Source organism: Pristis pectinata, chromosome 14, assembly GCF_009764475.1.
Source record: "Pristis pectinata isolate sPriPec2 chromosome 14, sPriPec2.1.pri, whole genome shotgun sequence".
Classification (NCBI taxonomy): Eukaryota; Metazoa; Chordata; class Chondrichthyes; order Rhinopristiformes; family Pristidae; genus Pristis; species Pristis pectinata.
Window position 1 is genome coordinate 10,760,941 of NC_067418.1, and position 16,513 is coordinate 10,777,453.

The 16,513-nt window shown below is 45.7% G+C and overlaps 1 protein-coding gene across 8 annotated transcripts in view; it reads right to left on the reverse strand.

Annotated features, from left to right (window-relative positions):
• LOC127577858 (src substrate cortactin-like) overlaps window positions 1–16,513 on the reverse strand; it is a 66,972-nt gene that overhangs the window by 42,212 nt on the left and 8,247 nt on the right. For all 8 annotated transcript variants that reach the window (XM_052029475.1, XM_052029477.1, XM_052029473.1 and 5 more), the window contains 3 exons: window positions 16,383–16,466; window positions 14,055–14,128; window positions 3,581–3,710 (listed from right to left, as the gene is read on the reverse strand). In XM_052029475.1, the coding sequence (XP_051885435.1) occupies window positions 3,581–3,710; window positions 14,055–14,128; window positions 16,383–16,466 (288 nt within the window). The remainder of the gene's footprint in view (window positions 1–3,580; window positions 3,711–14,054; window positions 14,129–16,382; window positions 16,467–16,513) is intronic.

Below are 16,513 nucleotides of genomic sequence, written 5' to 3' on the forward strand. Positions count from 1 at the left end.
AGCGCTCCATGTGTTGGTTCTGTCTCTTTGCTGCCCCGGAGGAATTGTGCAACAATGCTGGAGAGACCACCGGTAAGCTGTGCAACTCGACAGGTTTAGAAGCACCTTAAGTTAGGATTCCTGGGGGCGTGGATTTGTGCCCACACTGAGTCCAGGGGTGGCGGGTAGTGTAGTGCTTTTTTCCTTGATTGTTTGTACCCAGTTCGTTGTCTGTGTGAATCTTACCCTGTTGCGATTTCCCCATGTGTGCTCTCACCGATGCATGTTTTGCCCTCATCACCTTTTCCTGCATTTGTCTTTGTAAATAAGATCCTTCCTCGCCAGAAAGTCCATTACTTTCGAGACCTCGAACTTGTCTCATAATACCCGGAGAGGTGGTGTCAAGGTATCATGACTTGTAACATGGGAAATGGGGCAGACTGTATCTTATAACTGAGACCTCTACACCTCCATCTTTTCTGCTATGGGAACGAAAGGCCACTATCTACTTCATCCAGATACTTCATTTTATATACGGAACCTCCCCACGTTACGGAAAACCTGACTTACGGAAAACTAATTTTATGCAAATTCTCCTATAAATTTTTTAAGGATTTTTCAAACTAGTAACCATAATAATAAAATGATTTGCAGTATTAACAACTGGATACGGTATATGCTCCATTAGTTTTAATTATGGGTAGTGTTAGAACAAACATAAAACATATTCAATGCAATTAAATTGTAGGAAGTTTACGTAGAGCAATACAATATGCATTCTCTATAGATATTGCAGCTTTAGAAAATGGCCCTTTTTGACTAATGGAAAAAAAATCAGTTCTCAGGAATGGAAGCCTTACTTAACTTGGGGACTGCCTGTATTTCTATCAAGTCTCCCTTCAGCCTCCAAAGAAGACCCAGTCCCAGCCTTTCTAATCTTGTAACTGTAGTCCCTCATCCCAGGAGCTAATCTCATAAATCTTCGAGACCCTCTGTAATGCCTTCACATCCTTCCTAGAATGCAGCAACAAGAATTGAACACACTGCTCTGGCTGAGGGCAGACCACTGTTTTATAAAGGTTCAGTACGGATCCCTTGCTTTTATGTTTGGTGCCTCTGTCGATAAAACCCAAAATACCTTATTAACCACCTTCCCAACCAGCCCTGGCACCTTCCCTGACTTGTGCACCCATAACCTTCTGCTCTTGCACTGCTTTGAGAACACTATCGTCCTTACAAAACAAATTACAGCTAATTAGGAACTTGCAAAGCAAAAACAGAAATGCTGGAAACATTCAGCAGGTCAGGCAGTATCCGTGGGAAGAGAAGCAAAGCTAACGTTTCAGGTCCAAAACCACTTCTGTTTTTTTTAATCCAGATTTCCACCTTCTGCAGTTTTTTTTTGCATTAAAAAACTTCCAAAACTCTCTCAGTATTGGAACATGGAGCTGGCTGACAATTTGCACACTATAGGCTCTTACAAACCATCTAATAGTCATAGAGTACGACAGCACAGAAACAGGCCCTTCGGCCCATCTAGTCTGCACCAACCTGATCTTCTGCCTAGTCCCATCTACCTGCACCCAGACCATATCCCTCCAAAACCCTCCCATCCATGTACCTGTCCAAACCTCTCTTAAAATGCTACAATTGAACTCTCATCTAACAATAATGCCCAGACAATTTATTTTTGGGACCTTTATGCTGCCATTTCATCTTTTACCAAGTTGGGGACTTAGTTTAATTGCTCATACAAAACAATGTAGTGCTATACTCCTTTGGTACACCACCCTGGGTTTTTTTGTTTCAAGTCTACCAAGTTGGAGGAACCCACAATCTGACTGAGGCCCACTGACAACTTCAGCTGTGAGGGCTGCAGAAAGGACATTAAAACAGCCATTGTCTATGCCCAGAGGAGGCAGGATGATAATCCACAGAAGTGGGACAAGGGGATTCTTCCCACAACAGTCAGGGAATAGCCAAGGTATGAAATTCACCACTGGTCCTGCCCAGTAACCAGAATGTCAATGACTGGATCACAAGACAAAGGAGCAGAAGTAGGTCGTTCGGCCCATCGAGTCTCCTCTGCCACTTCACCATGAGCTAAACTATTCTTCCATCCAGCCCCAATTCCCGGCCTTTTCCCCATATCCCTTGATACCCTGACTAATTAGATACCTATCAATCTCCTCCTGAAACACCCCCAATGACCAGGTCTCCACAGCTGTATGTGGCAACAAATTCCATAAATCCACAACCCTCTGGTTAAAGAAATTTCTCTGCATCTCTGTTGTAAACGGGTACCCTCTAATTCTACCACTGTGCCTTCTTGTCCCGGATCTCATTGGCTGATTCAATGTCTAATTGTTTAAACACCAGACTAGGATCCCTGTACTTAGATTTACACTCAGATCTATAGGCTGAATTAACTCGCTGGAATCAAGCAGTGGAACTGAGCCATGCTGAGACTCCCCAGCATTTTGTTGGGGGTGGGGTTAAGGAAAAAAAACTAAAGCCCCTCTCTGATTCTGCTGATGATCAATCAGGTCAATAGGGGAACTGGCAACTCCAATGAGGATTATAGGGTTAAGGACCAAGTCGGGTTACTTTGGTTTGATTATTTTGCTGCAGGTTAATGTCATTGACCCAAAATGTTAACTTAGTTTCTCTCTTGATGGAAGTACAGAGTTTTGCCAGAATTTCCTGTCTGTCTTTTTGTTGTACCATATTTGGTATCAGGATTTGAGGCTGGCCACGAGAGGTTCAGCCACTTTTATCATTCAAGTACAGCAGCAACTAACGGCAACTCAGGATCTGAACAAACTAGACTTATCACTTGCACAAACACGCCAGGCTTCTTCCGATCAACACACTGTTTAAACATTGCTTTGGGAATTTGGGAAGTTTTGGGGTGGGGACAATTGGGGAGAGGGAGGGCTGCAGATAAAAAAGGGAAAACAAAAAAAAGTTTTTCTTTCCCCTCCAAAAAAAGACACAAAACAGGTCATCACAGTGATCTTTGGATACTGAGAGTTACTACTCGACATGCAGTCCACATTAATTTTATAACAAGCAGACTTGCTGCTCCCCTTCTAGAAGAAAGCTTCTATTTAGTGCCTTTCACTTGCTTTTCAGATGTTCCAAAGTGCATTACAACTCAATCTGGACATTCTAATTCTAAGTGCGATGTTACTAAAACAGCAGAAAATTAGCCAACACCAAGCTCCTACCAATAGAAAGGAAGTAACGACAAGACAGGTTGTTACTTCAGTGACACTGAACAAAGGATAATTATTGGTTAAGCAAAGGGAGCATTGACCCCGTACTCCCTTGAAAAGGCATGAGACCCAAGACTGCTTCCTCAGATTAGAATGTCCAGAACCAGGAGGGTATTGTCTCCGTGGTTGAACATTTCAGGATGGAATTATTTACTCACAGAAATGTGAAGGCTCTTCAACCTGAAACGTTAACTGTTTCTCTCTCCAGACACTGCCCGACCTGCTGAGCGTTTCCAGCATTGTCTTTATTTCAGATTTCTAGCTTTTTTTCCTCCTTACACCAGCTGCTTTTCCCAATTTGTTTAAAAGTCCACATTCCTTACCTTATCCATACGATCATCTTGGACCCCAAATTTCCCTCCGTATCCATGAGAAGCGTTAGGCCCGTCTGCTAGTTCTTTCTGTTTGAGCGATTTATGCTCTTGTGAGACATTTTCCCTCAGTTCATGCAAGCTGAATAGGGCGAGACACAATAATAAAAGATGCATCACACTGCAAACAGGAGAGGCAAAACTGTCAAACCTTCCAGTAACTTCAACCCCAAAGTTAGTCTGAAATCCAGGTGCACATATTACCTAACCCGATGATCAACTTCTGTGGATAAAGCAGAACATTTGTTTCCACAAGTGACCCAACCTGCCACTACGCTCACCTACTGCATTTCTTTTCTATTCCTTAGTGGTCAGGTGAATTTTTTCCTTGTAGAATACCCCTTGAAACATTTAACCTCTGCCTGCTTCAATCTCAAGTTCCCACCTGTTTTAAAGAGACCACTATCATGCCGGTACCGAAGAAAAGCAAGGTAATGTGCCTTAATGACTACCGACCAGTGGCTCTGACATCCACCATCATGAAGTGCTTTGAGAGGCTGGTCATGTCACACATCAACTCCAGCCTCCTGTAAAACCTCGAGCCACTGCAATTTGCCTATCGCCGTAACAGGTCTACAGCGGATGCCATCTCCCTGGCCCTACACTCAGCTCTGGAGCATCTGGACAGTGAAGACACCTACATTAGACTATTGTTTATTGACTACAGCTCCGCATTCAATACTATAGTCATAAGCAAACTTGTCACCAAACTCAGAGACCTAGGACTCAACACCTCCCTCTGCAAGTGGATCCTTGACTTTCTGACCAACAGACCGCAATCAGTGAGGATAGGCAGCAATACCTCTGGCACAATTATTCTCAATACTGATGCACCACAAGGCTGCATCCTCAGCCCTCTACTCTACTCCCTATATACTCATGACTGCGTGGCCAGATTCTGCTCTAACTCCATTTACAAGTTTGCAGATGATACCACTGTAGTAGGCCATATCTCAAATAATGATGAGTCGGAGTACAGGAAGGAGATAGAGAGCTTAGTGACATGGTATCATGACAACAACCTTTCCCTCAATGTCAACAAAAGAGCTGGTCATTGACTTCAGGAAAGGGGGCAGTGTACATGCACCTGTCTACATCAACGGTGCTGAGGTCGAGAGGGTTGAGAGCTTCAAGTTCCTAGGAGTGAACATCACCAATAGCCTGTCCTGGTCCAACCATGTAGACACCATGGTCAAGAAAGGTCACCAGTGCCTCTACTTCCTCAGGAGGCTAAAGAAATTTATACGTCCCCTTTGACACTCACCAACCTTTATTGATGCACCATGGAAAGCATCCTATCTGGATGTATCACGGGTTGGTATGGCAACTGCTCTGCCCAGGACTGCAAGAAACCACAGAGTTGTGGACACAGCCCAACGCATCTCAGAAACCAGCCTCCCCTCCTTGGACTCTGTCTATACCTCTTGCTGCCTTGGTGAAGCAGCCAGCATAATCAAAGACCCCACCCACCTAGGTCATTCTCTCTTCTCTCCTCTCCCATCAGGCAGAAGGTACAGGAGCCTGAGGGCACATACCACCAGGCTCAAGGACAGCTTCTACCCCACTGTGGTAAGACTATTGAAAGGTTCCCTTGTACGATGGCATGGACTCTTGACCTCACAATCTACCTTGTTGTGACCTTGCACCTTATTGTCTACCTACACTGCACTTCCCTGTAACTGTGACACTTTACTCTGTACTGTTATTGTTCTTACCCTGCACTACCTCAATGCACTGTGTAATGAATTGATCTGTATGAACGGTATGCAGGACAAGTTTTTCACTGTACCTCAGTACACGTGATAATAATAAACCAATACCAGTATCTTGAGAGAGACTGACACGCGGGGTAGGAAAGAGGCTGCTTCTTTAGGCAGGAGGGTGTAGTCTCAGGATTAATGGTAGAACACAGCATGTGTAGGGCGTGACACTGCAGCTAGTGCAGCTCCAGCCAACAGGGTTTGATTCCCACTTCTGTGTGGAGCTTGCACTCTCTCCATTTACTCCCACATCCCAAAGATGTGCTGGTTGGTGGGTTAATTGGCCGCTGTAAGTTACCACTAGTGCAGGTGGCTGGTGCGAGAATCAGGGAGGTATTGATGGGTGTGCATGAGAGAATAGATTATGGGGAAGTGGGGAAATGGGATTCCTCAGAGTTGGCATACACTCAATGGGCTGAATGGCCTCAACGTCATAAGGAAACATGAACATTATAACTGAACTTGCTTACTCACAGAGCTGCTAAGCATTGGGATTGTCTGCTGGAGAGAACTGAGGGTGCTCTGTCATTGCATATATTCAAGGATGTCGTCAATGGATTTATGGAATCAAGGGATCTGGAGATGAGGCAGGAAAGTGGATGGTGGCAGGGATCAGCCACAATCTTGTTGCAGTAGCGAGGGATCAAACGACTTACTGCTAATTCTATTTCTCCATTCGTGGGATACAGGATAGTGATACAGCAGTGAATCCATTGATCTTCCTCCTCACACCTGGAGGAGCTAAAAGTATTGTGCATGTTCCCCTCCCAAAAAACATAGCAGCAGCAGAGAGGTGGACCATTCAGTCAATCGTGTCTTCAGTAAAAACAATCAACTATTCCCACGTCCCTGCTCTTTATCCATTCTACAAAGTTTACCTTCCTTCAAGTGTTTACCCAATTGCTTTAGGAATGGGAAATACTGAAACTGTTCCCATCACTTTCTCTGGCAGCACTTTCCAGATCTCAATAACCCGATGCCCAAAACCATTGCACCATTGGCCAATCATTGCTCATTACCCATCTCTCAGGCATCAAAGACTGTTTCTCCTCATTTACTTCCTTACAACCCTTTGTGATTGAGCAAAGACCTGGACCCAGACCCGCTGCAATTCGCCTGCCGCCACAACAGGTCTACAGCGGACGCAATCTCACCGGCTCTCCGCTCTGCTTCGGAGCACCTAGACCACAGCAAAACATACATCACGCTGATGCTTACCAATTACAGCTCAGTGTTCAACACCATCATCCCCTCAGTATTAATCAACAAGCTTTAAAACCTGGGCCTCTGTACCAACCCCTGCAACTGGATCCTCGATTTCCCTTATCGGGAGACCAAAGTCAATAATAATATCTCCTCCTCGCTGAGGATCAACAAAGGGACACCTCAACGATGCATGCTTAGCCCACTGCTCTACTCTCTCTACACTCAAGACTGTGTAGCTAAGCACAGCTCAAGTGCCACCTATAAATTTGCAGATGACACCACTGTTGTTGGTAAAATCTCAGATGGTGATGAGGTGTATAGGAGTGAGATAGATTGGCTGGTTGCGTGGTGTCACAATGACAACCTTGCACTCAATGTCAGCAAGACCACGGAATTGATTGTGGACTTCAGGAAGGGGAAGTCGGGAGAACACACACCAGTCCTCATTGAGGGGTCAGCGGTGGAAAGGGTGAGCAGCTTCAAGTTCCTGGGGGTCAACATCTCAGAGGGTCTGTCCTGGGCCCAACACATTGACGCAATCATGAAGGCGGCACGCCAGCAGCTCTACTTCATTAGGAGTTTGAGGAGATTCGGTAAGAGTCACCAAAGACTCTTGCAAATTTCTCCAGATGTACGGTTGAGAGCATCCTGACTGGTTGCATCAGCACCTGGTATGGAGGCTCCAATGTGCAGGATTGCAAGAGGCTGCAGAGAGTTGTAGACTCAACCAGCTCCATCACGGACACAACCCTCCCCACCATCGAGGACATCCTTAAGAGGCAGTGCCTCAAGGCAGCAGCATCCATCACCAAGGACCCTCACCACCCGGGACATGCCCTCTTCACGTTACTACCATCGGGGAGGAGGTATAGGAGTCTGAAGACTCAACGATTTAGGAACAGCTTCTTCCTCTCCGCCATCAGAATTCTCAATGGTCCATGAACACTATGGTTAGTGTAACGCTATTACAGCACCGGCGACCCGGGTTCAATTCCAGCCACTGTCTGTAAGGAGTTTGTACGTTCTCCCCGTGTCTGCGTGGGTTTCCTCCGGGTGCTCCAGTTTCCTCCCACGTTCCAAAGATGTATGGGTTAGGAAGCTGTGGGCATGCTATGTTGGCGCTAGAAACGTGGCGACACTTGCGGGCTGCCCCCAGAACACTCAATGCAAAAGATGCATTTCACTGTGTGTTTCAATGTACATGTGACTAATAAAGAAATCTTATATCTTATTCCTTTCTTTGTACTATTTATTTTGTAATTTATAGCAGTTTTTATGTAATTGCACGGTACTGCTGCTGCAAAACAACAAATTTCACGTCAGTGATAGTAAATCTGATTCTGTAATGCTGCTTTTTAAACCTCCCTTTCATTTGAACATTAAACCAAATTTATTCAGATGTGACAGACAGACTGCTCCACACCTGTTACATCAGACCATTTCACTAAAACTGATCTGGATAATATTCTGGTTTTCAGGAAGCAATTGGCAATTTAACTCAGTTCAGATATTTCCACATGCCTGACCACCTTAAGATATTGATGTTCTGTCCTACAAAATCCAGGGTCTAAATCAATTCATGCAACCAGTGCCACACGCCAGTGAAGGTAAGAATACAGCAGACAAACGCATGGCTGAGGAGTTGGTGCAGGGGGCAGGGTTTCAGATATGTGCATCACTGGAATCTCTTCTGGGGAAGTCTCAAAAGGGACAGGTCACACCTGAACTCGAGAGGGACTAATGTCCTTGCAGGCAGATTTGCGAGAGCTGTTGGGGAAGGTTTAACCTAGGTTGGCAGGGGGATGGGTGTAAAGGTACCTTTGGAGAGACTGAGAGGAAGGATAGGCAGTGGATAGGGCATAAATGCAGTCAGTTGGATGGCTTGAAATGTGTTTACTTTAATGCAAGAAGTATTAAGAATAAAGATGATAAATTTAGAGCATGGGTCAGTACATGGAATTACAATGTTGTGGCCATTACAGAGACTTAGCTGTCACACGGGCAGGATTGGCTGCTTGATGTTCCAGGGTCTAGATGTTTCTAAAAAAGCAGGGGGTGCAGGAGTGGTTAATCAGGGATAGTATCACAGCTGCAGAAAGGGAGGACGTCGGTGGGGGGGATCGTCTACTGAGTCAGTGTGGGTGAAAGTCAGAAACGGGAAGGGAGCGATCACTCTATTGGGAATATTCTATAGATCCTCCAATAGTCACCAGGACACTGAGGATCAGATAGGAGGGCACATTTTGAAAAGGTGCAAAAATAACAGGGTTGTTGTCATGAAAGACTTCATCTTCCCTAATATTAATTGGCACATCCTTAGTGCAAAAGGTTTCAATGGGGCAGAATTTGTCAGGTGTGTCCAGGAAAAATTCCTGACACAACGTGTGGTCAGGCCGACTAGAGGAGAGGCCATACTGGATCTAGTACTAGGCAACGAACCTGGTCAAGTGACAGACCTTTTGGTGGGCGAGCATTTCAGAGATAGTGACCACAACTCCCTGACCTTTAGCATAGCCACGGACAAGGATAGGAGCAGACACTATGGAAAAGTTCTTAATTGGGGGAGAGCTAATTACAATGGTATCAGGCAGGAACTTGGGAGTGTATAAATTGGGAACAGATGCTCTCAGGGAAACACACAGCAGATATGTGGAGGCTGTTTAGGGAACACTTGCATGGGTTTCTGGATAGGTTTGTCCCACTGACACAGGGAAAGGACGCTAGGGTAAAGGAACAACGGTTGACAAGAGAGGTGAAGCATTTAGTCAAGAGGAAGAAGGTTAAGGTTTAGGAAGCAAAAAGTCAGGCAGGGCTCTTGGAAATTATAAGGTAGCCAGGAAGGAGCTTAAGAAAGGACTTAGGAGAGCTAGAAGGGGACATGAGAAGGCCTTGGCGAGTAGGATTAAGGAAAACCCCAAGGTATTCTACATGTACGTGAAGAACAGGAGGATGACGAGTGAGGGTAGGACCGCTCAGGGATAAAGGGGGAAACGTGCCTGGAGGCAGAGGAGGTAGGGGAAGTCCTCAATGAATACTTTGCTTTAGTGTTCACTCGGGAGAAGGACTTTGATGAATGTGAGGTCAGCGTAGAACAGGCTTATGTGCTAGAGCATATCGAGGTTAACAAAGAGGTAGTGTAGGAGCTTCTGAAAAACATTAGGATAGGTAAGTCGCTAGGGCCAGACAGGATATACCCCAGGTCACTACAGGAAGTGAGGGAAGAGATTGCCTGGGCATTGATGATGATATTTGCGTCCTCCCTGGCAACAGAAGTGGTACCATAGGATTGGAGGATGGCAAATGTTGTTCCCTTGTTCAAAAAAGGTAACAGGGATAATCCTGGGAATTACAAACCAGTGAGTCTTACGTCAGTGGTGGGCAAACTATTGGAGAAGATTTTTAGGGACAGGATTTACGAGCATTTGGAGAAGCATAGTCTTATTAGCGATGGTCAGCATGGCTTTGCGAGGGGCAGATCGAGCCTCACAAGCCCAATTGAGTTTTTTTTTTGAGGAGGTGACAAAACAAATTGATGAAGGTAGAGCGGTGGATGTGGTGTATATGGACTTCAGTAAGGCATTTGACAAGGTTCCCCATGGTAGGGTCATCCAGGAAGTCATGAGGCATGGGATCCATGGAGACTTGGCTGCATGGATTTGGAACTGGCTTGCCCACAGAAGGCAGAGGGTGGTCGTAGATGGAGAATATTCTGCCTGGAGGTCGGTGACCAGTGGTGCTCCACAGGGATCTGTTCTGGGACCCCTGCTCTTTGTGATTTTTATAAATGACTTTGACAAGGATGTGGAAGGGTGGGTTAGTAAGTTTGTAGATGATACAAAGGTTGGTGGTGTTGTGGATAGTGTAGAAGGTTGCTGTAGGTTACAACGGGATACAGACAGGATGCAGAGTTGGGGAGGTGGAGCTCAATCCAGAGAAATGTGCAGTGATACACTTTGGAAGAACGAACTTGAAGGCAGAGTATAATGTTAATGCAAGGATTCTTGGCAGTGTAGAGAAAACAGAGAGATCTTGGTGTCCACGTCCATAGATCCCTCAAAGCTGCCGTGCAAGTTGATAGGGTGGTTAAGGTGGCATATGGTGTGTTGGCCTTCATTAGTCAGGGGACCGAGTTCAAGCACCACGAGGTAATGTGACAGCTCTACAGAACTCTGGTTAGGCCACACTTGGGAGTACTGTGTTCAGTTCTGGTCACCTCATTACAGGAAGGATATGGACGTTTTAGAGACGTGCAGAGGAGATTTAGCAGGATTAGGTTTAGCGAGCTAAGGGTTTTCTCTTTGGAGCAATGCAGGATGAGAGCTGACTTGATAGAGGTTTATGAGATTATGCGGGGCATAGATAGAAAGGACAGACATCACCTTTTTCCCCAGAGTGGCAATGGCCAATACCAGAGGACATCAGTTTAAGGTCAGAGGAGGAGGGTTTAGGGGATACGTCAGTGTAGAACACATGGATGGGATGGGATGGGATGGGGGTAGAGGCTGATACAAAAGGGACATTTAAAAGACTCTTAGATAAGCACATGGATATAAGAAAAATGGAGGGTTATGGGCTGTGTAGGAGGGAAGGGTTGGATTGATCATGGAATAGGTGTTTATATAGGTCAGCACAACATTGTGGGCCGAAGGGCCCATACTGTGCTGTACTGTTCTATGTAACAGCTGCCAGATGGGCTTATAATCCAGAATTTATGGTAAATTTACACTAAGCTAGATAATACTGATTCATAGCAAATAATTTACAGTGCCCACATCAACTAACATCCCGGAGTACTTATCGCATTGCTGTTAGTGGGATCTTGCCGCTCACACATTGGCTGCTGGAGTGAAACATCAGGTACACTTCCATGGTAAAACATTTCAAGATGTCCTAATGTTGTGAAAGGTGGTCGTCAAGTCCCAATCACTCTCCAGTCTTCACAAAATTATGGTGTTTCATAGACATTTCAAATGGCAAACATTGAACAGCCATTGCAACACACAAACACTAGAGGAACTCAGGGGGTCAGGCAGCATCTGTGGAGGAAAATGGACGGTCAAAGTTTCAGGTTGAGACCCTTCACCTGGACTGGCCCGACTGAAGCATCCAAAATGCTGACTGTCCATTTCCCTCCAATAGATGCTGCCTGACCTGCTGAGTTCCTCCAGCGTTTTGTGTATTGCTCCAGATCCCAACATCTGCAGTCTCTTGTGTCTCCAGTGAACACTCAGTCTCTGCTTCCTGCTCGATACACAACAATTCATCAAGGAAGCAGCAATCACAGAATGCTTCCTGCCACAGAAGCATGTTGTGACTGAGATTCCACAAGTTTGGCACTGGCAGACTGGAGGAGGGGTGAGGGAAGAGAGGGTGACACAATGCTGGTAGCTGAGTGGCCCCACACCGTACAGAACGGCAGGCCAAACTGCTGGGCAGAGAGGCGTGTATACCATGCGGCAGCAGTCACAGCTCGCCTCTGGCAAATCAATTCTACAGCTGAGCTGATCAGGCCTGAAATGGAAGTCACAGCATGTTCCCTGACAAACATTCTTTGCTCTTTTTTTTAAATATGTATGGCTACATACTAAAAAAGTCAGAATCTTCACAAAAACCTATCCCTGCAGCTTTTAAACATGGTAAACAAGCAGCAGTAAAAACTGCAATGCTGAGGAACGGTTTTCCAAGCACTGCTCACTGTAATAATGAAGCCGACCACAGTGCATGCAGTAAGACAGCATTCTGACATGGGCTGGAATGTAGCAAGTAATATTTGCACCATAAAGATGCCAGGTAAATGACCGCTTCTAACAAGAGAGATCCTAACCTCCCACTGTTGATGTTCAGTGGCATTACCATTGCCGATTCCCCTACCATTTACATCTTGGAGATCACCCTTGACCAGAAACTCAACTGGACCAGCTACGTGAACACTGTGGTTCTAGAAACAGGTCAGAGACTGGCTGTCCTGTGGAAAGTGACTCACTTCCTGACACCACAAGACATTTCCACTGCTTATACCCTAGAACTCCCTGCCCAACAGCACTGTGAAAGTACCTTTGACAGAAGACCTGCTGTGGTTGCAGATGGCAGTTCACTACCACCTTTTCAAAAGATTTTAGGGACAGGCAATCCTTCCAGCACTGCCCAGATCCCAAAAATTAATTTTTTAAAAATGCAATGCTTTAAAATTGAAAGTTGACATTTGTATCAACAAGTTCTACACCAATGCACTCTTAACTACGACACAAGAGATCATTCAGCTCTGAAGCATCTGGACGTGAAATCCCTTCCCCCTGCCCTCTTCCAAACTCCTATTGATTCTTCATTCAAATATGTAGCTACTCTTCCTCTGTATGCCATGAGGCCAAAAGTGGTAGATTTGTTGGGGGAATTGCAGCCTTGGAGGGTACGGATTCAACACATTCTCTTTAAACGGAGTCTGTTTTGTACCAAATTCACAAAGAGAAAGAGCGAAGTGAAACCAACTTCATGTTAAGTGGAGGAGGTGTTGTCACAGCAACTCTACCCTAACAGCTCAAAAGAGAAACAAATCAAGTCCATCAAGTCAGCTCTCATCCTGCATTGCTCCAAAGAGAAAAGCCCATATTCCCTTCATATCATCTACTGCATTCGGTGCTCCAAGTGTGGCCTCCCCTACGTTGGTGAGACCAAACATAGATTAGGTGACCATTTTGCAGAACACCTGCGCTCCGTCCGTAACCGCGACCTGCATCTCCCCGTTGCCAGTCACTTCAACTCCCCCTCCCACGCTATCACTGATAACGTCAGTCCTCAGCCTCCCCCACTGCCAGGAGAATTCCAAGCGCAAACTGGAGGAACAGCACCTCATTTTCTGTCTTGGAACTTTGCAGCCTAACAGCATGGACATTGAATTCTTCCAATTTAGGTAATCCCCACCCGCCTTCCCCACACCCCCCTCCCCCCCAACATGCTTCTTCTCTTCTTCCCTTTCCTAGCTTTCTTTTTTCCTCTCTCTCCTTACCTTTGACCTATCCCCTGGTGGATCTGCTCTCCCCTCCTCCCCCGCACCTGCCTATCACTATCTCTTACCTGCATCTACCTCTCACCACCCTGTGCCCACCCCGCCTCCCCTCTTTTGTCCACCTATCACTGCTCTGCTTTTCCCTCCTATATACTGGGCTTCCCCTTTTCCTATCTTCAGTCCTGAAGAAGAGTCCTGACCCGAAACGTTGGCCGCCTGCTTTTCTCCACGGATGCTGCCTGGCCTGCTGAGTTCCTCCAGCATCATCGTGTTTTTCATCTCAAAAGAGAAGCTTGAAGAGAAATTCACCAGCGGAGCACAGGATGTGAAGTACTAATTACCAAGTGATTGCTAACAACAGTTGCAGGTTGAAACAAAGAATTCCAAACGCACACAATGTTTTAATAAGTTACCTACAGCAATAATGAGACAGGCAGCCTCCCCCAACAGTACTCACTTAATGTGGGCCTGGTGTCCAGATCCCTGCACCGACTTGGCACCCCATCGCTGCTCTTTCTCAGACAGGTCATTCTGGTTAACAGGAATAGAACAGTGACTGTGTTAAGCAACCACTTGCAGATCATCGAGGGAAACAAAACTAGCAAAACCGTTGCAGCTCTGAATTCACTAATGGCACTAAATTCCAAGGCTTGTTTCTCCTTCACACTCAGATTGTGAGTGGCATTGACAAAAACACAAAGATTAGAATTTTAGACAAAAGATGCAAACCGGGAATCTGGGATCCACTGCCTGTAGGAATGGTGGAAACAGACCCAATAGCTTCAAAAGAAAACTGCAGCGGCACTTGAGAGCGATTAACATTCAGGGCAATGGGGAGAAAAGAGTGACAGGGTTGCTCTACGGAGGCAGAATAGGCTCGATGGGCCAAATAGCCTCCCCCTGCCCCATTACAATTCTATGATTTATTGCCTGTCTCAAGATGATCTTCAGAAGACTGTGATGAGCAATAATCCTGTGTCACAGAAGGTAGAGCCACACTTGAGGCACTGCTGCACCGCAGGAGGTGCTGATGCTCAGATGTCCCACCCACCTCCTCAGGTGCAGGGGAGAGAGCTGCCTGAAAGGAGAGCAAGAGGACACAGTGGTTTCGTTACGGGGTTACCACCCAGTTTTCTGGACTGCTCATCCAAAGATACGAGCTCAAATTCAAAGCAGGTGAGGAATTTAAACTCAAATACATCAGAAGCTGGGTGACTATAAAACCAACAGATTTTTGGGAAATCCCAACAATCCAGGGATGGATAATGGCCATCCTCGCCAAATCTCACCTCTATGTAACTCCAGACCCAGCAATATGGTGGCAGTAGGGGTCAACCACAAAGTGGCCTGGTGGGCAATTACAGATGGACAATAAATGTTACACTTGGTGGGGACATTCACATACCATCTGAAGAGACACAGATAAAGTTGTCTCCAGTGTGCCAGACATTGTAATAAGCTGTGGACCTGAGGGGTAGGTTTCTGTGTTTTTTCTTTTTTCACACAGATAGTGTTTAATATCTGGAATGCACTGCCAGACGTGGTGGTGGAATCAGATATAATCCCTACATTTAAGAGGCATTTAGGCGGATACTTAAATTGGCAAGGTAATAGAAGGATGTGGTCTTAATGTGGGCAAATGGGCGTAGTGTAGTTGGGCAAACAGGTGGGCTGAAGGGCCTGTTTCTGTGCTGAACGACTTCATGCCTCTGCGGCTGTGCCCGATACCTTAAAAACAAATTATCCAAATATTATTTCCTTTTTGTGCAATCTTTCCATTTAATTAACTAGTAAGTTTTCCTACAGTAACAAAACCCCAAGAACAAGTTGTAGGGAAGGCACAGTGGCACAGCTGCTGCCTCATTGCTCCAGCGACCCAGGTTCAATCCTGACTTTGGGTGCTGTCTGTGCGGAATTTGCACATTCTCCCTTCACATCACCAGGCTCAAGGACAGCTATTCCACTGTGATAAGACTATTGAACGGCATCGACCTCAAAGGATGAGATGGACTCTTGATCTCACAATCTACCTTGTTATGACCTTGCACCTTATTGTCTACCTGCAATGCACTTCGCTGTAGCTGTGACACTTTACTCTGTATTATGTTATTGTTTTACCCTATACTATCTCGATGTACTGTGTAATGAATTGATCATGAAACGGTATGCAAGACAAGTTTCTCACTGCACCTTGGTACAAGTTACAATAATAAACCAATACCAATAATCAAAGACCCCATCCGCCCCGGACATTCTCCCTTCTCCCCCCTCCCATCGGGCAGAAGATACAAAAGCCTGAAAGCACGTACCACCAGGCTCAAGGAAAGCTTCTATCCCACTGCTATAAGACTATTGAATGGTTCACTAGTACGGTCTCTGTAGCTGTGATACTTTACTCTGCATTCTGTATTGTTTTTACCCTGTACTATCTCAATGCACTGTGTAATGAATTGATCTGTATGAACAGTATGCAAGACAGGTTTTTCACTGTACCTCGGTTTCCTCCCACATCTCAAAGATGAATGGGTTGGTAGGTTAATTGACCACTGTAAGTTGTACTTAATGTGTCAGCAATTGGCGGAATCTTGGGGGAGCTGTTGGGAATGTGGGAAGAATAAAAGTGGGATTATTGTAAATAGGTGCTTGATGGGCTGAGGGGTCCACCTATGTGCTGAATCACTGTACGACTCATTAACTTCTTTGGCTGCTCTGGGTCGTACCAGGACTTTGAAAGCCAGCGTAGAAAATCCAATCAAGGTTGCAACAGAAACCAAAAGAATCTTACCACAAAGTCAGGGTCAGTGTCCCAGTCATCGCCATCATCCAATGCTGTTACAGAAATAGTCCGACCTGCAGCTGCTTTCCACATCTGGAAAGGAGATTTACATCAGTAACTACCCAATGCTAACCAAGCAG